General features: G+C 43.5%; 1 protein-coding gene across 7 annotated transcripts in view; it reads left to right on the forward strand.

Annotated features, from left to right (window-relative positions):
* Gckiii (Germinal centre kinase III) overlaps positions 1–24,519 on the forward strand; it is an 86,549-nt gene that overhangs the window by 43,007 nt on the left and 19,023 nt on the right. The window contains exons 1-2 of one of the 7 annotated variants that reach the window (XM_071699490.1): positions 7,632–7,978; positions 16,233–16,821. The exons of 2 other annotated variants lie outside the window; for them this stretch is intronic. In XM_071699490.1, the coding sequence (XP_071555591.1) occupies positions 16,516–16,821 (306 nt within the window). In that variant the 5' untranslated portion in view covers positions 7,632–7,978; positions 16,233–16,515. Of the gene's footprint in view, positions 1–7,631; positions 7,979–16,232; positions 16,822–24,519 lie in introns of those variants that run through there. 4 more of the 7 variants (XM_071699492.1, XM_071699489.1, XM_071699491.1 and 1 more) reach the window with 4 other exon arrangements.

Consider the following 24,519-nt stretch of genomic DNA (forward strand, 5'->3'; position numbering starts at 1 on the left):
GAATATTTATGATCGATGAAGGATATCGCGTGCGAGACGGCGCGGCGTAAAAAATATCGTCATGAATATATGTAAACGTGCGATGTATCTATAATGCGAGGGTTCCAGAGATTCTGCCTTGAAGATGGAATAGCGACAGTTTGGAAAAACTAATACATCGTATTTTTATTTTATTCGCAAATTTGTTGCCAGCAACTTTTTATCTCGTTCTTGCGATCAAGAATAACGTAGACGTCGAAGCAATATAAAATTTTATAAATAGAAATAACAAATTCTATTATTTTCAACTACCAGATACGTACGAGTTTGCGCTACTATATAATGTATATTATACGCTGCCGCGCGATATATAAACACCTAGGTGTTTCTTCGAGTAAACGAAGTGACCGAGTTTTATAAAAATGTGCCACAGCTCTAGCGTACCGTTCGAGGAAAGACCTTCAGACCCAACGAGAACAAAACGCTTTGCGGTATCGAAGCCCTGCCATACTTGACATTTTCACGTCAGTGCGCATTCAGCTTCTCGCATCTTTCCATGCGCGCGGACGTACATATCGCAGCAGCCACCGTTTTGCTTTGCTACGACCTCGAGAAATCTAATATTTCACCTACTCGTCCTATCTTGGCATCCTCGCCGCCACCTCCATTCAAGGATCTTCGGGGATGCGCTGGTGGCTTGGCAATGGTGAAATTGGCAAGCTTTCGGTGCCCCGAATAAGTCTCGCCGTCCATCGGTATTCCGTCGCTCCAGACTGGGTGTCATCAAGTATTTACTGACGTTTGTGCCGGCTTCATGTTTTATTTGTCAGACAGTCGAGCATCATGGGAACTGCAGCCTCCGTCATTTCGAAGGCTTGCCGCGGTAAGCCGAGGTGTAAATCTTGCGTCTCAAAATTGTCGATGCGACGTGTCCCATAAATCATGATACCGACTAGCGAGGAAGCATTTATTATGGAGATTGAAACGTGTCACCATAAAAACGTCGGCTAGGAGCTTGCGGTTGAAGCTTACGGAAAAAAGATCGCATATAGGTATACTTTTCTTGTAAGGTAACCCGGACTAACTTTGTCTCGTAAACTTATCCAAATTTATTCCAGAATTTTATTATAGAGGTTTTTGGCTTACGTGCCCGATAGATCCGTTGCTCCCGCAATTATCTGCTCGTTATGGCAAATGCGTATTACGCGATTCATCACTCACATTTGCAGCGTATCGAAGGACGAGTAATCGCAAACAGCTGACAGTGCCGTTACGGTAACGTTCAGTTCCGCGCAATCGGAGTGGCAAGTCTATACTCGGGCTTCGGGCTTCGGGCTTCTGCAACGACCGTAATTCGCGCAACGCGCGTTATCTGTCACTCGCGTCGTTTGTCATGTATACCGCTCTGTGAAAGTACTGGAATTACTCGCGTCACTTCCCCTCGCGTGGCTTGAACGCGGGTGCTTGCTGCTCGAGCAACTCCGCCGTTCCCGGCCCGTCATCGCGCGGGGAATCGCGCGAGTGCACGCACCGTCTTGACCTCGTCAAATGTCGGAGCGGCATTTGAAAGGAACGACTGCCGTGCTCTTTAATACCAACCACTTTCAGCCCGGCTGCTGTTGCTGCCGGCCCGGCCGGTGGGGTGTACCTACATACATGGCATTTGAATCGCCGGCGCCGGGATGATGGTACGATTGTCGCGATAGGTCGTAAAATTTGCAAATTTTTCAGCCTCGTTTGTTGCATCCTTGCCTAAGGATTGAAACTGTGTATTTTTCATTGCGATAATGATTTTTTTTTACAATTATATGAATCCCATGTTAATTCGCCTTGCCTTTTCTACATTTAAATAATTTCTTGGCCAAAATATTTTTTCTCCTTCTCTTTTCTCTTCTTGGCTCCACATGCGGCATAGAAAAGAAATTTAATAACGCGAGACGATGTAAATTCTTAGGATAATGACATGTGCATTTACGGGAGGTCGTATCGATCCGTTAAGCGCGACGGAGCGTATGTATCGAAGCATATATATAAAAGCCGAGCAATGGCCGCGTTATCGTCGATCTATATTAAGGTTGCGCTGTAAAAGCGAATATTCGACCGCCAAAGAACTGTCTATAAACAGATTTCTGCACTTTGCCTCTGTGTCAGATTTTATACGTCGTGCAGTTTCAAATGCTATTATTTTCTGACGTTATATGATTATTTTCTGTACTTGTGATCTAATTATATAGTATATTTTTTATATCCGTATATTTTTCAGATTTTTTTCTAAATCCTTAATAAAATAATTAACATTAATTGCGCTCGAGGTCCTGTTACCAATTCCTTGAAAGTAGACAAATATGGTATTTGCGTAATCTCGATTTGTACAACTTGTAGTCAACGCATTGTTCAATCCGCGTATTGTATAACTCGTAAACTAGATACAAGATAAGATAATAGCACAGGAGCGCAAAATAGATCGGTGCGTGCGCGGAATTAAAAGACGATTTATCACTATCGTTGCCGAAGACAATAGCCGCGATCGCGCCGGTTAAGAAGGCGTCAGACTTTACGTAACGACAACGACGAATTGTCATGGAAAATGCCGTAGACCGGCACGTAGATGGTCGATTAGCGAAACGATCGAATCTTCATCGAGCCGTCGCCGTCGCGACGCGCGTCGTGGCGAATTTCGTATCGCCAAAGAAGAAACGGATTGAATTGTTTGAACGCAATCAGTAACTCGTAAACAAGTGTAACGTGCGCGGTTCTACAAAATATATGCGGGATGCTTGATAATTTGCCGGTACGATGACCGTAAGAAAATTGATTTCGCAAAAGGTGAATATTGATCGGCGGCGAGAGAAGGCCGTGCTGCGAGACCGGTTATGTCATTTCGCGGTGGCGCGGCGAGTTCTGCTTTAATCGGTATTTCGTTCCGCCAGATGTGAAATGCAAAGGAATCTTTCTTTTCCTCCGCGTCGCTCCTCGCGCGTACTTACTGCGCGTCGCTGCGCGAGATCGCTCGCGTGTCGGCCGTTCGTACTAGCCACGCGCGATATATCTCGTCGCCTTTCACTCGACAGTACCTCGCGCCATTGTGCAGCCGCGGTTGATGGTTGCGCAACGATATTTTAGCTCTAGCTAGCGTATTGCAAAATGAACGCGCTCGAACGCACGAGCGCAGCTCGTCATCAGCGCCGCGCTCGTGTCGCAGCTGTCGCTCGATTGTCTTCTTCCGGCACGGCGCGCGGCGCTGAGATTCCGTTCGGTACGGCGCGAACAGCGAAGTGAGTCGTTACGCAGTATCACGCCAAGAGTGACGATTTATGAAGGAAGGAAAGTTTACTTTACATAAAACACTGCGTACCTCGCTATCGAAGATAGCGCTCAATTTATCGCGAATATACGAAAGCGAGACAAAGGGGTCTATGCTCGATCCGTGAGATTCATCAGGATTCATTGCGCGCACCGGCGATATCGTTAAAATTTTATAGCCGGATGACACACGCGGCATGAATCATACACGGTGTGCCTCGCTCATCTATCGTGAAACTTTGTCTATCGCGCTCGCGATAACTGAACCTTCTGTCTACCTACGCGAAATGTCGTTCCGCTCCATAACTCAGCCCGGTAAAGCCGCGATCCCGAATACCGCAGGCCCAGGTGCACGAAAGTCAAGTCCCCGTACCCCTATGTATATTCTCGATGCACCGCAATAAAGCCGTTTTTGCCGTGTAAGTCGGGCGAAATTTAAACCGCACTGTGGCGCATCGCCATTTAAATTTCGGTCTTGCAGTTGCAGCACTTTATTGTAACAGGAATATATCACGAGTCTCTCGCAATAATTTTCGCGCGATCGTATTTCTCGCGCGTTTTGTATATTATAAGCGAGTCGTGCTTTTAACCATTCTCCTTTTCCAACAGCCCATGCTACGAGAGCGGTCGCGCTTTTAACAACGCGCAACTCGAGCTCGCTCTTTTGCGAAAAGCAACATCTTTCTTCACCGTAATTGCCGTTCGTGGCGCGTGACGAGTTACACTTACTCGCATCGATATCCTTGACAATTATCACACGACATCGTTTTGATCTTCCAATCGTTACGCGTTTAAGATTTGATTGGAATTTATCTCTCGCTACACTCACAATTTGCCTGGTTGTGAGCCGCTATCGTGTATCATTGCGACAGACGAAATCATGTGCTCTACTCTGGACACGTGTAAGACTTAACCGACGTGTAAGAACATTAATCGACGTCAAGCTCGTACATCGAGGTTTCTTTTGATAATAGCGGATTAAACGGCTGGCACCCCGTAGAAACGCTGTCTGTAATCTATAGATACAAAATCGATCTAAAATAGGCCGCAGCTGATTGCCAGACACGGAGATATATACGAGATATATTCTAAAGAATGTCGCAATCGATGTCGTGATCGTAGCTTTCCAGATTAATGATACTGTGATATATCGATAGACTTTTTATATTTCTTGATTAATATATATGGCTCGAGAATTATACATGGTCCTTAAGTTTCCTTTTTGAACAATATTTCATATTACATCACAATAACTACATATTGTTGGATTGAGAAACGTTAAATGATTCCAAAGAGAATTAATCGCTCGGTTGGAGAATATTTTCGATTAATGCTTTTATAACTATTAGAATATACATACACACGTACATACACACGTATGCCAAACAATACGTTTAGATATTTTTCCTAGCGATCGCAACGCGGGCGGCGCCATGAAATCGATAACACACACCTGGAAAAAGAGAACAAGCGCGCGAATCGCATTGCGGATGGAAGTATCGAGACGATTCTTATTTCACGAGACACGTATACCGGGTCTCCTGTGTAAGATTGCCCGATGTTAACCCGTCTCTCGGGCACAAATCATCGGTTCTTAGTCGCGAGTAAAACTTGAAGAGAACGTTTCTGATTCGTCGCGCGAAAGAGCACGCCGATCGATCACAAGCGGATCTTCATCCATATTTATCTTCAGCGAGCGCGCTAAAAGCTCCTCCGACGGCACGATATATAGTGTCTCCTATTAATAATACATCGGGACAATAGATCCTAGAGTTCTAAAGGATCGCCGATGTTCTATCTCTCGACGAGAAAATCCCGCTCCGTTGTGCATTTTCCGAGTGGACCAGCGGTAGCCATACCGTTGTTGGTTCATTGTCGCGTACTTATTCATTTTCGGAACATCCGGCTGTCAATAAATCCCAATTAAAAGGACATATAAACATGCGATATATATTTGTTATTTTAATAAAAATGACGTGTGTTTTTTAATAGCGCAAGTGGATTAATTATGAAATATCGATATACACGGGTATTATATCAGGAATTTTCATCTTGCCCTCGGTTATATATCGAATATTGCAGTATCATATTTTCGCTCATATTAGTTGCTCTTTGTTGCACCATTACACCTGTTGCTCATTACACGCAGTATAGTTTTAATTTTTGAACAGTTCGTTATTTTAATTCCTCTTAATAAATCAGTTTTCATTATACACCGACATACTTAATACGTGTATTATCAACTCGATGATCCCGCCTGAATTAATGATTCAGCGTCTTAAGAGCTCCTGTCAAACTATCGGCGTACATAAAAGCAATCTGGAGCGATTAGGCATTGCTCGCGTTTGTTGTTGGGGAACCGATCGGCGAATGGGCGATACCAAAATAAACCGTGTCTGACTGCAGCCTGTCCCTGAACGCTACTCAGGCATGATATCTGAACAATGGGACAGACATCGCCATTGACGTGACTTCCTGTTGTGACTTACGAAGCCCGCTGCTCTTTAATCCACGGTAGCTGATTTCGCTCCACTTCTGGCAGCTTGAGAGTAATTCCTTTAACCGCAGCCCACAGCCCAAAACAACAGCGGATGTTCAAAGTTTAATGAGTTTAACGAGTAAAATTCAACGATTATTATCGTATTCCTTTAATTAAGAATTAATACTGAACTTGAAATTAGCCTGGTAAATTAATTAACAAAATAAAAAGAAACCTACCTGTATTACGACTTTATCGTAAAGAGAGCTTACAATAATCCATTAATTTACTCCTGAATAAAGCGAAAATGTACAATCTATTGAGTAATTATTATAATTTATATATTTTCTGGGCTCTTTACATAATAAGCTTTAATTAAATTTTAATAACTCTATAAAACACGGAAGAAAAAATCAGCGTTAAACTGTTAATAATGTCTGCAGTTTATTCAAACTCTAAGTTTCATATATTAATGTCGGAAATTAAATTTTCTTTTGATAAGGACTACTGCGACGAAAGGATGTAATTACGTTAAATTTGCCGCAATTACACGTAAATGAGAAATGCCTGCTGCCGTTGCTCCGGTTATTAAATGGCGTTACACCACCGTGTTTGAGCTGTTGGCGAAGGATAGAAAGTGAAGGGGTAGACCACGCAAATTAAAGGAAAGTATATGGATCCGCGTCATTACGCGCTCCATAAATGTCGCGTCCGAAAGTATATAATTAACAATTTTATTTGCGCGGATTGCAAAATTTCCGCGCGACGTGATGTTTCCTACGTATTCAAATTTTGTCATTTCCTACGCGTTACCGCGGCGGCCGCACATATTATTGCTTTTGCTGCTGCTTAAAATACACCGAGAAATGTGTACCTATATACGCACGTCGTGTTGTAATTTCACCGGCCACTTTCTTTCCGCGATCCGTGTACAACATACGTAATAATTACCGCCGCGATATGATGCCGGTAACGAGCCGCGTATTACGATTGCGAGGAACAATGAAAAATAATGCGTGCTCGCGCCGGAGAGAAAGTCGGCAAATTAATATTTATTACATTTCGCGGTCGCGGACAATCGATAGCCATTGTTCGAATGAGTCATCGGATTCTGTCTAACTAATTGGGAGATTAAAAATTAGTTTTTATAATCATCTTTCAAGAATATTCATACGCGTCGTAAGATATTACTTCGATATCAGCAAATAACAATTAAGAGTATTACAATTAATGAGGAAAGTATTAGAAATATGAAGAAAAAGGAAATTTTTCTTTTTTAGTTTGTAGACTGTTATACAGTTGTTTTAAAATAGGGGAGACCGGGGCTGTATGATTCCAGGGATATTTTGCTTATGTGCTATTTTTCAGTATTTATCTTGAAAAGAACAGTGGATATATATACAAAATGCAAAATGGTTCTTTTAGATTCTAAAAAACCTATGAAATTTTTTATCTACTCTCTCCTTGTTCCTCTCAAAATAAATACTAAAAAATAGCACATGGGCAACATACCCCTGGAGCCATATAGTCCCTAGAATGTAGAAAGTAGAACAAAACGGTACAAAATAGCACATACGTCATAGTTGAATATTTTAGATTATATCCTTCATCAAATTGCTGTTCTATTATAATTCTTTGTAAAAATTGAGACTTTTAATCATCAAGACTCTCGTTAAATCTCATTAAAGAACGAGATAATTTTGTTGTCTCGTGCAATTAAGATATCGAGGAAAATTGCGCTAACACGCTGAATATCTGTACGGATCACACACCGTCACGTCCACCGGGTATACTTTTCTCCTCGCGGTGCCCACTCTGGTGCCCCTACTCCGATCGCCCACGGTGTTCCACGGCGAGCCAGTCTCTCCCGCGCCTTTCTTCGTGCGGCTGCGATCCGCGTGTCAGTTCGAAGGCAACCGCGGACAATAACTGACAACCGGTCGGTCAGTCGGCCGATCTCGGTACTTCGCGACATATTCGGAATCCGCGGTGCGTCCGCGATACGGCCGAGAGCCGCGAAAATGTGATGATTGCGCGCGCGTGTCAGTGATTCTGGTGATTCGGTGGTCAAAATTATCGGAGACGCTTGGTCCTCCTGATATCAGTGACCGATAGTTGTATGGGCGTGCACAACGATCGGTAATTGCTTGTGATTGTTAAATATTTGCGCGACTTATTGTTAGATATACGCGTGAGACTCAACAAGAAGGAGCGACGGTTCGTTCGCTGCTCGATTAGCGACCTTATCGGTCGTTGAATCCAGCAAGTTTTAAAATTTATTTTAAAACTCTGATCTTAAAATGATTGAAATAATAATGCAATTACTACTTACAATGCGTTTAGTGGATCATTGCAAAGAAATGAATCTTTTAAACAAATTTTAAAATCAGGAAAAATATTTTTGTCGACATTGATAGGGACTATTAAACAAAACAATGTGATAACCGCAACAGATACAATCATCGCAACATAAATTCGTTACTTAACGGTGCTGAAACTATCGCGAAATACGGGAGAAACGCATTCTCGCCGTTAGCCGACGGAACGAGGCTCTCGATCGCGATCGATTCCTGGAATGGCGAACGCCGGCTGGTATCGCGCGAAAACGCAATATAGTAGAGGAAGCGTTGAAAAACGAGAATGAATATCCGGTTGATAAACGCGTATCACACCGGCGTACGATATAGGAATGTGTGTATGTGAGTGAGTGCGTGCGTGTTCCGTGTCTGTCGTAAATCTATAGCATATGCTATCGGGACGGCTCCACGTTCGATTATCCGAGTAAACGATAACACCGTGGACGATTCGTTAATTTACTGCCGTCAGTTTCACGTAATGCGACACGTGTCTGACAGTGGTGATGTGTCGCTGATCCGTCTGTAAGGCTCGAATTCATTCGATCGAGTGCGTGAAGTTAATTCGTAACTGGTATCGGTGTTAATTTCCTGATTTAATACTCGCGTGCTTTCACAGATTAAAAATTCTACTCGGAATTTTAATCGATTTTAAATGGACACTATTCAGGTTACTTCTAAGAAATTTCGAAACTTAACATTAGAGAGTCCTTTGGACATTGAAAAGTAAGAGAAAATACGTGAAAAGACTCGAAGTTGCCAAGTTTTACACGGGAATGACTAGTCATATACTAGCTGCATATGTTTTTGCCGCATGATAATTAATCCAAGGGAATGGCTCTGTATGTGTGTATGTGTGTGTGTGTGTGTGTGTGTGTGGTTTCATTTGTGTCTTGTATGATTAAATAGGTCTGGTCCAGTATGGTCGAGTAGACACTTATTTGAATATATCCTGAACATTTATTTTCCGTTATCACTCCAGCTAATATATCTTATGATGACTCCTACGAGGCCGACGATCGTTTATTTTCTGTCCGTACGGACACTCGCACGACAGATTTGCGACTGGCAAATTGCTGCTCTATTGTATGCGAAATAAAGAACAGCAATTAATAAATAAGATAACTAACAAAGAAATAATAAAGTCTAACAAAATGGGAGCAAATCCGGGAGAGTGTAGTATTCTCAGTCTTCTTTTATTCTCAATTTTTAATTCCTTATACGCGAAATCTTTTGAAGCGCGTGTGCGATTTATCCGTCAACCAGGACGTTCGTGCGGCTAAGTAAGGTAGTGTGTTTTCGGGCACGGTAGGTTAATTCTCTCTGCGGCGATGGCTGAGCTATATAGAGCATAAAACGGCTGATTCGCCTCGTCCGTGTTGAGGGCTAAGGAGAAAGAGAGAGGGCTGCTCGAAATAATTATCCCTTCTCGGGAGGTGGGCACAGTTCTCTCTCTGCGATTCCGTTGTCGAGGATAATCCGCGAGAAAAGTCCGCAGCGATGTTTGCAGATATCTAGGAGTAAACCGGCGATCTTCGTGATAATTATCCGAATTCCTAGTATTTTGCGGAAATGTTCCCAGTGCTTCTTTAAAATTCATTCGCCATTCATTGCAAGTAATTGCTCACTCCACTTTAAACGTTTCTACATGTAGAACGTTTAAACGTTTATCGTAGAAGAGCTCTTCTAAATGTTATTTGCGTTTTTTTCTCTTGTTTCTATTCAAATGGAAGTTTTTCGCATTTTATTTTTCTAATTTTTCACGAAATTTTCACATTTTCTTCATTTCGCGCTTTGTTCTTGCCACGTTATTCTTCTCCGTGCGAGGAGAACTCGCGAAAGGACGGCGCTTTGTCTCGGATCATAAAAAGGTGAGACGTGCATAGCAGTGGCGACAACACAACCGCGACTGTCGCGTTGCAATTCATTCGCGAGAGTTCTCATACAAAGGAAGCAAATCTTGAGGGTCGCCCTGTGGAAATGAGTGAAAGTGGCCATTACTTAACTGCACGCTCGCTTTACGGCGGAAAAGCGTTTTCTTGCCGTCAATTAGTCGGAAAACATCCAGCAGCATTGTAGCCGTTGCGTTGTCCCGCTTTGTTCCAGTTAATTACCGATAATGGGCAATTTTCTTAATCACACCTTTGTCACAGCGACAACAAAGTCGAGAAACCGAATCTTTGACAATTCGTCGTTGCTTTCAACTTACAGATACAAATAACCATTCTCGCAATGCTCTTTCATGAAAATACCGCGAGTACAACTGCGAAGAATTGTTTCGCACATAAATTTCTGTAAGAAATTAAATTTCTCTCGTGTGTTGTCGTCTCCTCGCGAGCGTTGCCAACGAAACGCTTAATCGATCCGTTCGCTGTCTCTCGGGAATTAGAGAAACAGGTTCCACCTGCCTGATTCGCGTTTCTAATTAAAATACATGCAGCCGCTCGCCGAAAATTTTTCCTAAGCGCGCGACCTGGGCAAAGTAGATATCCATCTTGTCTCATAAGCTACCCTTCTGAAACACGTTAGACGCCGGAAAAAACGATGAATTTTAGCAGCGATTGGTCGTATATCTCGCCGGTCGTTACTGCTTTGGCGTTTTACGTAACTCCTTTCACGTATTAAAAATCGACCAATCACCTGTCACGCGTTAATTACGATTAACCACCTGAGACACTGCATACGCGTCACACATATCGTAACACATCGTGCATGTATTACGGACGTATCATTGCATTTTTAAACGTTTGTTATGCCAGTTACGTAGAAACTTGTACGCTATATTGAGCTGTTATGTCTATGACTTTTTATATGATGCGGGTTTCACTAAAAATATAATTTCATAACGTACATATGTACTTGCAGCTTTCGTGTACTTTGCGCGCGTGCAGTTAAAAGAATCAACGCATAAGCGTTACTGTATTTGTCCGCGGAACCGTGTAAAAAAACCTAGTCTCGGCGACGTTTTCATCGGGAACGAGGAGAAACGAGTTTCGTTGAGGCGATCGCGTTATCGCGTATCCGTCGCACGGGACGGCCGATTATCCGCGCCGGCTCGCTCACTTTCACTGGCCCCCGGCCGGAAAGAGAAAAGCGATCGAAGAGTACACGGCCGAGGTGTTATATAAGTTAGACGTCTCGCGAATTTTTCCAGCGCGCCAATGCGTGGCGGGATATCGATTTCGCGATAGGGTTGCAATTTAAATCGCAGAGAAGCTATAACTTGCCATGAGCGAAACTATAGGCGCTCGCAAACCGAGTATTTCATCTGTCCCAATCTGATGCTGCAGATTATTCCTTATTTACGTACTGGAGGATTATACGAGTCTCATAATAGTCATAATTTTTACTTTTTGAACTTACGATGCCTTTGCGTGATTCGTTTGCATCGTTCTTAATACCTAGATTTCTGCATGTAAGAATTTGCTTAATGTATACAGTGTATACACAATGCCAGGTCGCGTGCCGAGCTGCCTTTCTAAAGCAGCGGTAAAAGCGGACATCTCTAGTAGAGACGGTTATAGAAACGGCTACTCGACAGCTCCCACGCGAATTGGACGTACCGAGATGCCCGGCTTGTCATTCATCGATCGTCAAGATCGTGCATCCTGCCCTGGTATCAAATTCACAGAAGCTCTCTATAACCGCAGGCGATATCTGCTTGCGTAACTTTTACATCAGTAGCCGGCATAACGGTATCCAGTCGCGCCTGGCTCGTAAGAACGTTATAGCCGCGATTAGAATTAACGTTTCTTCTTCGTGCGCGCTCGGTCGGTTTTCAGTAACAGCTGCCGTTGTACGGACAGAGCGAAGCTCGCGACTTTTCGAATCGCAAACGGAAAAACTCCGCTTTCCCTACAACCGCGAGAACGTCATGGGAATAAATTGACGAACGAGCAATTTCGTTCGGTTGCATTCTGTAGATCGTCGCGTGTGATACGGATTTGGATGGGAAAGCTTCGATTCGCAGAAACTTCATAGTTGCAGTAAATATTCTTCAATAATGCCGGAATTATCTCATCGTAGATTGAAGAATTTCAATCAAGAAGACAACGATAAATCATCAAAATCGGCGTGAAAAACGATATCGTTTTCTTCTTACGGTAATAGACAATAAAACGCAACAGAGCGCATCCTTTCGTCTCTTTGCAGGAAATTATATTTCCTCGAAGCTGCTGAAGTGTTACGTTCTTACGCGTATCATCTTGGATATAATTACTGTAATTATTATTTTCGTATTGCAGAGCGTCATTACTAATGCCGCGAGCGCTAAAAATTCGTTACGTTTCCTGGTACTTCCACACGCCCGACTTTTCTCCACGTAGATTTCTAACTAGATTTCCAACGTGGAAAAACGCGCATGCAAAGTCGGCAAAGTCCTAAACGGACGAGATAATATTACACTTGCGCGTGCTCAAGTAAAAGAAATATCGGTCACTGACTTTCGCTCCGTTCAGCGCACGGATCAGGAATACACTCGCTTCTTCTATGTAATCTATATACTTGTACTTCATCTAACTGTAACTTGCATTTCCTGCTGCGTCCATTTTTTAAATGGCACTATTATATCAAATTTCAAATCGACCACAATCCATCACAAAAAGCTTCGCGTACATTTTTGTTCTTTAATCCTTTAATATTTGACGTACCTTAACTAAGTTCGTAAATGGATAATATAAAAATTGTATTGACGAAAAATTTACTTGAAATTACTTGAACAAATTTCTATTTAACCCGTAACGAATTGGAGGAAGAAGAAATAATATTGCACTTCCACAATGTATTAACGAAACGGTTTAGGATCATTAAATACCAATTATAATTCAGTTAATAAGAAGTTTTTATTGGAGACATTACACTTTTTTATACACTTCTATACATTTGACATCACACTTTTATACATTTCAAAAGTTAATAACGTAAAATTCGAGCTCTCTACGTTGTGTCGATCTTCTCATCGTGTTTGGTACAGCAGTCGCTAGTGCGAAAATGCACAGCGCCTTTTTCGCGATACGATCCCTTTTCCGGCGTCAGCGATGCGTACCATAAGAAGATGGTGCAGAGTTGATCCCACGGCATATGGCGATCCTAATAAAGCACGCTTTCGTATCCGCCTACGCGTCACGATTAACAATTAACGACAACGGCGTAATGAATGCCAAGCGGCGACTCGCCTCCTCGGCGTGCCGTCGCGCTTAGGAAAGTGCGTCGTCGTCGTTCGCGCACGTGCAGGTAGCCGAGAGTCCCAATTATTCCGGAATAACGGACAACCTAGGAACATATGTGTGTATGCGTCGCGTGTAATCGCAGATGTACGCAGGATGGATAGGATACGTGTGCGTGTGTATTTCGAAAAATCGTCGCGCCTGTTACTCCGACGCTCGGTTATCGTCTAACGGTGACTGACCCTCCGGACGTATAATGCACACGTTAGTATCGCTACACCGAGCGTTCCAGACCTGTCGAGTCCACCTTTTACACATTCTTTACTTTTTCGGTTTTGATTTTTCTTAAGGAGAATTTTTCTTAGAGGGGAATACGAATTACAGATTATCAAAGGATCCATAGATAAAGGATAATTTGTCAAATCCCGAATACCTCCTATACATGCAACATAATTAATTCGCGAAACTTTTCAATTTGATTCATCATGAGATAGCTGTTTTTTTAGACTTACAATGAGCTGTACGATCTACCCGCGCAAGTGCAAATACAAAAGTATCTTAGCATCAACGTATAACTGCGATAATTCCGCAGGAATATCCATCAGCGTTTGATCTAGGAGAAACAGTGGCGAATGGTCCAATTATGCCCGTTTCCCCGCGCGACGTAATGCATCCTTCCTTTGTACCTGGCGCATGTATGCTCCCACGTTTTCACTGGCCGCGGCGAGGACAAAGGCCAGGTTTCACGACGGTGACCGAAAACGAGAGTCTACTTGGAAATGAGCAAAGTGGGAACAATACGCTCTATCGTATTTCAAGCGGTTTATCCTTCGCGAAACCAGGCGTTTTGTTTCAAATAACTGGTGTTTACGGCGCGTCATACAGTGACACAAATCTACAAATTCATGCTGCGCATTACAATCCAATTCCGAATTTAATTAGAAACAGAGTATACTTTAAAGCTTTATGCATGTATAAAACTTTAGAAAATCATGAAAAATAGAAACGTTATACGTTAAACTTAAAAAATATATACAAAATTCTATGCTTTTGATCACCATATTTGTGGCATCAGCTTAATCTTTCTAGTACTCCGAGGTTCGATAGCCGAGGAATACTCCGGACAATCATAGCATTTGACGATGATAAAAAATGATGAATATTTGTGTGCGCCGAATATGCGATGCATTTATGTAAGATTTGTTGTGAAACTTCTGATTGGCGCGGATGTGTGTTACGCGTGTCATAAGCGTGATTAAAAAAGCGTGAAAAAGAGTGAATGAACAGCGCGGAGCGAATTTCTAGACATTCCCGCGGTTATAAAGCGGAAAGGCCGAGCCATGGCCGGTCTCGCTTCCGCTTGTTCGAGAGTATCTGCACTGGCCGCAAGTTAATCACCGTCCAACTCGACGATTTAATGCCGCGCAAGCGGCACCGGGTATCGATAGTGCAGTGAACCTGATCTTCTAGGGTGATGGCGCGGACTTTCCGGCGGAAGCTGCCATCCTGAAAATTATTCGAGCATGTCGAATCGCGCTTGTGTGATTGCGAGAACGAGTCACGATAGCCGTCTGTTTTCTCTCCTCACGATCGATATATCGGCCAAGCGATCTATTTTACTCCCTTTGTCGACTTTGCTGATCCTCTTTCTCTTTTTCTTTCCCGTGGCATTGATATGAAAGATCACAAAGCGATCGCCAACATGAATATGAATAATGACTCTCGACAAAAGAGAGAAAATATAAGATTGAGAGATACGATTAAAGATTCAAGAGTATGATATTTTCCTCCGGAGGAGATTTCGAGGGACCAGGCTCGTTATTTTTTATCGTTCTTTCTTTGTCTTGTCTTTTCTACGAGAAGTAAAGATGCCAAAGCCAGCCCGCATAATTTATTCTTATTGTGACCGAGAATTCTTCCGTCGCGACTCTTCGCCAATCGATATTCCGGCCACATGCCGTCGCAAAGCCGAAATTTAATCTGATCGCGCCTGCACCCAATCAGTCTTAACTTCCTCCCCCCACTTGCTCGAATTGACCTAGATTATCGTCGCGATTGGCGTTTTCTATTTTTACGAGGGCGAGCGTCTTGCGTTTGGCACTGAACTTGTAACTTGTAACACTTCTTCGCGACGTCGCGTCGGTTGATCCGATTGCGACATCTTAAGCTTCGTGTAATCCAGGCCGAGTTACGGTGATATTAGTCGAATGCAGTTTTATGGTTTACGACATTTTGCTTTAAAACCTTTCGAAAGATACGAGAATTTTACAGCTGCCGCGTTTTTATGTTTTTTTTTTTTTGCAATCAAGCGAAACGTTCTTCTGCACCGTCAGCAATAAAAATCGAGGAGGACGGTACACTTCTTGTTCCGTTAACATCGACCGTGTTGCTCGAACTCTCGAAAACGTCCGTGAAATCGATTTCGTTCACGGAGAGGCTCTCGAGAGCGGCCCGTGTTCCGGAGCTTCGCTCACGGAAAAAGCCGCAGAACGATGAGGACGACTGCTCGATTTCTCTCTCTTGCATTGGATGCCCTTTTTACATCGCTACATTTTTGTCGAACTCTCCGTGGAACTTTTTACTGGCACAGTCGCGTCCTTTACCGGCACTTTGTTCTGCCCCGGTAGCGTAGCGCTATATAATGAAGGACAACAGAACGCGATAGGAAGCGTAAAAAGAAAAGAAAGGGCTAACGGAACTGCAGCTTCGCCTTTGAGCGTCTGCCAATTACAATAGAAGTGACTTTATATTATAACATGCGTCTCTGTAGATGCGCTAACGTTACCTCACAACAATATCTTCTCAGAGAGAGATTCATGCGAATTAAGATGCCATTCCAAATGCAGATCCACTAAACGTGTTTTTGTAAAATTTAATTTTTATTCGGGTTATATAAGAGATGAAAATAAATTTTCGTATTATTCTGAATAATCTTTTAAAATCTTTCTATAGTTACAGATAAATTAAATAAAATTTAAAAGCATTGAAAGACTGACACATTTCTTTCATAAAAGCGTCCAAGAATCGAATCTCTCCAGGAACTTAAAAATATTCAGTGACGAGACACAAATGTGCGTGCGTTTCGATGATGAGAGGTACGCGCGTTGTGCCAAGGACCATCGCGATTGGACGTGCAGTGCGTTGATGTAGTTTCCTTTCTCAAGCAATCAGCATCGGTGTCATCTGCAGCAGAGACGCACTGAGAATCAAGGACGAGCGCAGTAGCGTGCGAAAGATGCGAAACGGCGGACAAACGGCACAGCAAACGGCGGTAATGACGCCGCCATATCTGAACGGCTCGGCGCAGTTCATATCGGGCGGCTATGTGACGACGGGATATTTGCCGCGTCAGTCCTGGACCCAATTCCAGGCTGCACCGCAGCATCCGAGGAGTGGCGGCAGACCCCTGTCGCTGCCGCCGCCCCCGCCACCCTCCCGACGAGACACCGGCCAGAGACCTTGCAATGGGAGTCCGGCTAATACTAAGAACACATCCTTGCCGCATCCCAGGCCGGCAACCCACAGGAGTACCACTCCCTCGGTGAGTTCAGAATTCCCGGAGGCTTTCCGAAGAGACGTCCGTTCGGTTTCGGATAGAACTCTTGAGCGGAAAGCGGAACGAAGTTTATCGATGGTCTGGTCTCTTGAAAAAAAAGATGGTAACAAATAATTCATGAATAAATCGTTTGATGGATAGGAGCGATTGGGTCTAGAAGTGTTGATAGATGAAGGATATACAGAGACGGAGAGTACGTCTGAAACAGGTCATCTGTTTTTCTTTCTTTTTACGAGTGTGAACTGGCGTTGTATAAACCACATTTTAGCGCTGCACGAGCGATGGGAACTATTCAGTTTCGGATCGTTATCTCTCTGCTGCCGCTCGGTAGTTACGCGGTACTTTATCGGACGTATAAAAGGAGGAAGAGCGCCGCGAAATCGGGAGCATTCCGGTGGCGAGACGTAGTATACGAACGCCAACTTCGAAGTTGAGAGTTTCCTTGGAACCGGCCCAGAAAGCTACGATTCAAGGAATACTTTCTCACCGCACAATTCTAAAATCGCTCGAAAGGACAGAAAGGGGCGGCGAGTATATCGATCTGCATTTACGAGCTTACGTTGTTGAGTGAATCGAGAGATGTCTTGGAAGTATGCTAACCCTCGTAGTTTATAGTTACACATTTTTGCTGTATGAATAACTCAGCTTCCAGACAGAATCCAGTCTTGATGGCATACAGTTTAATAAATAGATTTTGCAAATCGATTTGATACTCGTTACGTCTGCACATTAGCATTCTAATTTTTAGCCTACCCATCCTTCTTTGTATATAATTGAACTTTTATATCACTTGAAATAAAAAACGCTAATATCGTTTAATATCGCTAATAACTACTTCATCGCGTATGTAATATCGCGGAATGTTCTACAATGTCCGAACGATATTTTAACGATGTCAAGTTTCAGGTAAGAGAATAATCATTTCGCTTTTCACTATCATTCATGTGTACGCGCTCAATATATCATTAATTAAAATGATTGTCACAATGTATGTAATATCAATGAAATTTTATTTTAAACATCTCACTCGATACACTTTTTAATACGAGATTCGTGTCGATTATAGTCAACGATTATAAATATGAGCCTACGTGATTGATATAAATTTCGATTGCATTCGAGGTGGTGGTCGCGTGAATATCTTCTCTCCCGAGGTTTCGTATAAAACAGAACTTCGTCCGATAGTAGCTGGAGTGCGGGCACTCCCCGTAATCTCTTCGGCGAGTCGGAAGGCCTCTCAAGAACTGTCCCTGTAGTACGATTTGGAGAATGGATTCCAGATCGCCGAGAGACGGCAACTACAACCCGCTGTTACAAATATCGCCCAAGATATAAGGGATGAATTGAAGAGCGATTTACCGAGTATATCTGCTTGTACCGCGCCTGAAATTTATAGTCAATTGTGTAGCAGACACGAAGGCGAACATAGATATTTCACGAATGCATTTCCCGCTCAGATTTACGATACTGCGATCGATGTTGAAAGTTCAGCCTCGAAAACATTTGGAGATCCAAATATCTAGCCTTTCGTAGGAATAAAAAATTCTTAAGATTAAAAGGTTCAGTATTCCATTTGATCCGGATATTCAAGTATTTTAATATCGAAAGTTTGATGGATATTACCGGGTTGTTGAAAACCTTTAATAATGGAAGACGCGAAGGTCTCACGAAGGTTCGAGAACTTGTCAGAAATTAACTAACGCTTCAATATTTTTCTGGGCGTTTCGTAACGCGGCTTAATTCAACTGCTAAGCAACGGTCCGGTAAAAAAACGGACGATATCTAGGCGGAGAAAGAGAAAGGACGAGGAATTACGCGTCGTGAGGGTCCAGAGAAGCACGCCGTAGAATACCTAATTCTTAGAGCCTACAAATATCCGTGCAGGAATGCGTCGGAAATTACATGTGTCCTTGATTCAATATTACATCGAGGAAATTAGATTTTTCATAAATCTCACGATAGAATTGAAAATTAATTTCCTGATTGAGATTAATCCGACACATTCTCATCGTTTTTCCACTACTTATTATCACGAGGATAAGAACCTGCAGTTTCTTTTTTGCACGATATATCTCGCGTTAGTACGGAAAATTAATTTTCTCATTAATTAGTCCAACGTTTCTTGCCATTTTCCAGGATTTATCATCGTGAAAATGGTGAACTTACCTTTTCTTTATCTCACAGTCCATCCATGATCAGTTATCGATCAATGTATCCGTCTGGCACGCTGACAGACCGATTTTGCAATTCAATTATAATTTGAAATTGACCCGCCGATGAAAACTGGTAGACAATAGGAATACCTGGAACACGTGGTAATCTATTTGCAGAACATTTGATGGGTGCCACGAATATAGTGCTCACTCTACTCGCTCATGCATATTCCGCGACACCCCGACGCGTAGTAAACGCGCGTGTCTGTCTGACTACTAAAAATTCCCGACACTATGGCGTTGCAATGTATCCAGGTGGAAAATATTTGTGTCTGCGCTCGTGCCAGCGCGCAATAAATGATTCGGGGAGTTAGTTTCTGACTCTGTCGCAATTGTCTCCCGCATCGTCCTCAAATCACGTTTAAATTGTAGCTACTGATACAATTTTTATGTCGTTGATAATATCCTCGTGTATTTTGAATAGCATATCATATAACATAATTTCATATTAAATTCCAACGTGGCTATTATCATGAGAGAAAGAAAAGAAAAAGATACTCGTCGTCCTCCGCGGCCCTCGAAAAAAATCCTGGAAAGAATATTTAGTAGCCTCGTTGCGAACCGCGGATAAAACGTCGAGACCGACGCAAACACGTATCGTTTCCTCGCGAAGAGAATGCACGTGAAGATTCGAGTCGCGACGGGTGGGATTCGAGAGACCAGTTCCGCCCGCAAAGCCCAGACGAGCTAGCTCTTAACCCGAGTGTCTGAAATCCGAGCTACGTCGATATGCTAGAAAGTGGTCGAGGTGTCGCATTTCGGTCCAACCGATCGAATGTTTCGAGACATATCGAAAAAAGACAATCGGTTTGCGGTCGGAAGAAACATTCGAGGTGTAGAGATGGTAATAAAATTTTTTAAAAATTAATTTTCTCGTAATTCTCCGTTACATCAACGAAGACGTAACCGTTATTCGACAACTTTTAATTGTAAATTGGGAAGTCGGACAAGTCGATCGCGGGAAGTCTCGTAAAACGATGGAACTTCGGAGAGACGTGACTTCTAATTCGAAGATTTGCAATCTGCTCCTCATTAACAACTTTCCTATTTACGTACGTAGCGCGCGATAAATCTTGGATAAATAATCACTTCTTTTTCGAAACACCTCATATTTCGTTAACGTCGCGTGCATCGCAGAGCAACGGTCATAATACTTATAATAAGGCAAGACACGGACAAAAGAGGATCGAACGGCTCCGACGCGAGCATACTCCGGTGCAGCATGGAAATACCGGTGTAACAGGATTCTCGTGGACCGCAAGATCTCGCGAGAAGACCGCACGCGCTCTTTTTCCTCTTTCTTTTTCTTTTCCATCTCTCTTCTTTCGGCCGAGGCCAGTGCAAGGTCGACACTCTCACCATATCTCCTCGCACGTGAGGACCTGAAGACTCGCATGCGTTTGGAAAGACCACGCGATGCGATCGGAATGAAGTATCTATAGTTATCGTCGAACAATCGATGTCACATTTGCTTTTGCTGCCACACTTACGTTGCTCCATAGCAAAGATCGTTATTTAAGTCGACGCTCTCTTGTTAACTTGTCTTCGATTTAATAACGCAAAGAGGAGACGTAAATGACGTCTAAAAGAATCGCAATTGTCGGAACATCAAGAGTCGACGGATTCTTCTCACTACTACGCGTTTTGCGCTATATTACTCGACAATTGATTAATTACTGTATTACGGTGGATTTACCATTGAAACATAAAGTGACGTTCTCACGTTTCACATACAGTAACAGGCTTTTCGTAGGTATCGCTCTCGTATCGCATTACGTCGGCTGCAAAAATAATTGCACCGCGTTGAACGCGATCTTGTAAAAATGTACGCGCGGACTCGATTATCCGTACAACAATATGCGAGCGACGGCATTTTCCGACTCGGGCGCAGTACTTTCGGTGATAACTCGTGCGGACGAACCGAAACTTTCAACCGTACATACGCGAAAACAACTCGTCCGAGACAATTTATTTTATACGCGACTTCTTTTTCCCGTACATGCGTATCTCGCACTTTTGCCGATCCATAAACAAGGCGACCGCGCTTCATGTTTATGACGTCAGATATAAATTGCACCCGAGAGAATGTGCGGCGCATAATATCCCATCCTGAAGGATATACCAACGTTTAACCCGCACTGTGCCTTTACGCTTCACGCGCGCAATGGTTGCTGCATTCTACGCACGATCCTGCGTGCATACATAAATAAACGGTCACGGGTGTGTACAATGTGCATAACTCGCGTCGCAGCGTCGTAGCCTCTCACCAACGACGCCAATGAGTCAGAACGAAGAACCGTTTCAACCTACGATAGCGATACGATTGCACGATAGCGATGCCGCCAGGATTGTCTCGATTGCAAAATTTATTTAATTCTGCTGATAAGGCCTCGCTATTTTCGATCGAATGGTGTCAAACAAATTAATCGCGACGCCGATAAAGTTTCTGTTGAGGCAAACTTGAGCGTTGACGAACAAACGTTACCACGTTTCAATTTATTTCAATCATCATTTATCATTCAGATAAGAATCAGTTATCGCGACGTTCCGAAATGTCGCGGGTGATAAAAACACGGTTAATTATGAACATGTGTCGCAACCGCGTTTTCTACCGCGATAGAAACGTATCTATCACGGCGAGAATGTCACAAACAAGAGCATTAATATTATTCGCGTTGCGCCATCGTCTATGATTAAAACTGTACGCAAACATCACCTGCAGAGGTACTTCGGAGTATTTCAAAGTTCGGAGTAATTTTTCTGAAGAAACGTTTTTACGGTGCCTCGACCTCTTATTTGCGTTCGTGAACTAGCCATCGTCAGATTGATATACAGTCCCTCAAGTTAAATTCAACGTATTATAATAATTTCAGAGATGTGCTAGAAGCACTACTTCGCTCGTCGAGCTTTTCAGCTCTCCTATCGCTTTCGTGCCGGCGAAACGATTTATAACGCGCACCTCGCGTGCCGCGCGGTTTCTCATTATCTCGTATCAGCGGCAGAATGGCATTTCACGATCAAGAAATTGCGCAATGGGTTCGAATTCCGTGCGTCCGTTCAACTCCGCACGATTAAACGCGATCGGGGGAAACGCGTTATTCGCGCTTCAACAGCCGCGTTATCACTATTATATTGGCAACCATCGGGTAATCGCGTTACGAAGCACTGATGCGTCTGGGTGCAACAACGAGGCTGCGCGATTTCTGTGCACTGTTTTCTCTCTTCCGCCGGGCTGTAAAAAGGAGCCGCAGTCGATAACGCATTTGCATTTTGATCGCCGTCCCGAGCGCGTGGATAGGCAAAAAATTATAAATGTAAATACGCGAGGCGTTAGCTCGGGGAAGTTATGCCCGGGCGAAGTATGCAAAATGCGGGTTATTTGCCCGGCGGAAGCGCGCATTCGTTATCCTTTTTGCGCGTTTAGCGTAAATCCGCTCCATTTTTTTGCTGGTGCCAAGGTATATAGGGAAGGTCGTGCGCCGTACACTCGCGCTTTTTGACCGCGATGAATGCCGACGAGCAATTTTAATTGCCGGCGCTTTTCTCGCCCGCCAGACCGTTGGAATTGAGTCTTGGAAAACGGGGCCCCGTGCCCGAGGGACAACGCGGGCACTGCGGGCAGGACGACCGCGAGCGAAGGGAAGGTGGTAAATCTATCGGTGCGTTATTAACTGGGCGGTTGCATATTACGCTACGTAATACAGCGTCGTCTCCAGAGCATGCGAAAGCGCATACGTACGGTGCACCGGGTTATAATAACGGCGGCTCGGTCATTCGGTTTTAATTAAATGAATATTCATGCGAACTTCCCGCACTGCAGCTGTTGGAAGAGAGAGGAAGAGGAAAAGAGCGAGAGAGAAAGAGAGAGATGAAAAGGAAAAAAAGAGGAGTCAGGCGATCATAAGTACGTCCGCGGCAACATCGGTCATAAAGAAACGTTTCAACGTTCGTTCGTTCATTGTTGTTCTAACTTCATAATGACGGTGTAATTTGCGGTGCAGTTGAGCCGCAAATTTCGAAAATGGTTCAACGAGGGTGCGTTACCGCGCGCCACGTGTCGTCGTTCGACCTCGTTTACGACGAGAGTAATTCATCGGCCGGAGGAGGAGAATCACCGAAATTAAAGTTTAAACGACACTCGAGAGCGAGCAGCGCGCAGCGATGCAATTCTCGAGCTCAAGTATAGGACTCGCGTACTCGCTCCGCCGTTAAACGAGAGAAAATTATCAGGAAAACACTTGAACTCGTACTGGGCAGCTGGGGCACTCCGCTTATTTATGTTAATGTCAAACGAACTCCGCGAATGAGATGCAAATATTTGCTCTACGGCAAGAAAATCCCGAGAAACATTGTCGTTTAAACGTCGACGGCTCGCGACTCGGTTTTATTGGTTTCGTTAAGTCTTGATTTTATCTTCATCTTTTTGATTTAATTTTATTGGCGCTGTGCTAGAGAATAATCAGATATATGAATTAAGACACGAATCACAGAAATAATCTTGATTCATGTGTTTGTCTTGCAGAAAGAGAGAGATACTCGAGATGAATCTGACGTGGATACATTTTCCTCGAATTTTTGCGACGTTCTGTACATTCGAGAATCCGCGATGCAGAGTTCGCGGATCGTCGCGTATCATTCCGATTCCGGGAATTGTCGGGGCACGCTTTTGTCTGCTCGCTTTATTATTGTCAATATTGACTGTGTTGATTGACCCTAGAACACTCGCTGCGTCAGCCCGCACGGCCCGCACCCGCCTCTTGCCATCACATCGCATCGCTGCACTCGCATCGCGTACGTGAGAGATGGGCGGATGATCGTGATTTTCCGCCGGTTGTTGAATAGATGGAAAAAAGCGGTACGCCAAATATCGCTCGATGGTTTCGATTTATAGCGAATTATCCGCATGCCTATTGTCTGCTTCTGCCCATTCAAACTGCAACGAGAATACATCACGGGGGCGCATTTTATGACCTCGAGTGCGAGAGAGAAAGCCCAAATAGTTTCGATACAGTTTAACCGAAGAGTTTGTTTGGTGTGTAGCTAATTTATATTTAATCTCTACCCTTCGCGTATATAACTTTCTTTATACAAATTCTATTGCGGCTTGTGCGTGTGTATTAGCTTCGTTCCTGAACATATTCAATTAGGTAGAGCGAATTTTGCAGCACTTCCACGGTAATCACGGACGCAGGCGGTAACTTTATTTGTTTCGCATATACGAGAATCAAATGCGACGCAATTTACATATAACCGAGAGAAATCGTTTGTACGGACTTTGTCACGCAAATGCAAGGAAACTGATGGTACTAAAGCCGCACGAAAAAATCGCGTAGTATCGCGCGCTCAATATTACTTTCGCTCGGTGCGTTTTAAGATGCAATTCAGGTTTCCAATTTGTTATGCATTCAGATTCTCAAAGAGCAACTTAAACATATGATAATGAAATTCTCCTTTGGCATACAACAGCCTG

Source organism: Temnothorax nylanderi, unplaced genomic scaffold (genome assembly GCF_030848795.1).
Source record: "Temnothorax nylanderi isolate EJ_2023f unplaced genomic scaffold, tnyl_v1.0 TNYL_tig0018_pilon, whole genome shotgun sequence".
NCBI lineage: Eukaryota > Metazoa > Arthropoda > Insecta > Hymenoptera > Formicidae > Temnothorax > Temnothorax nylanderi.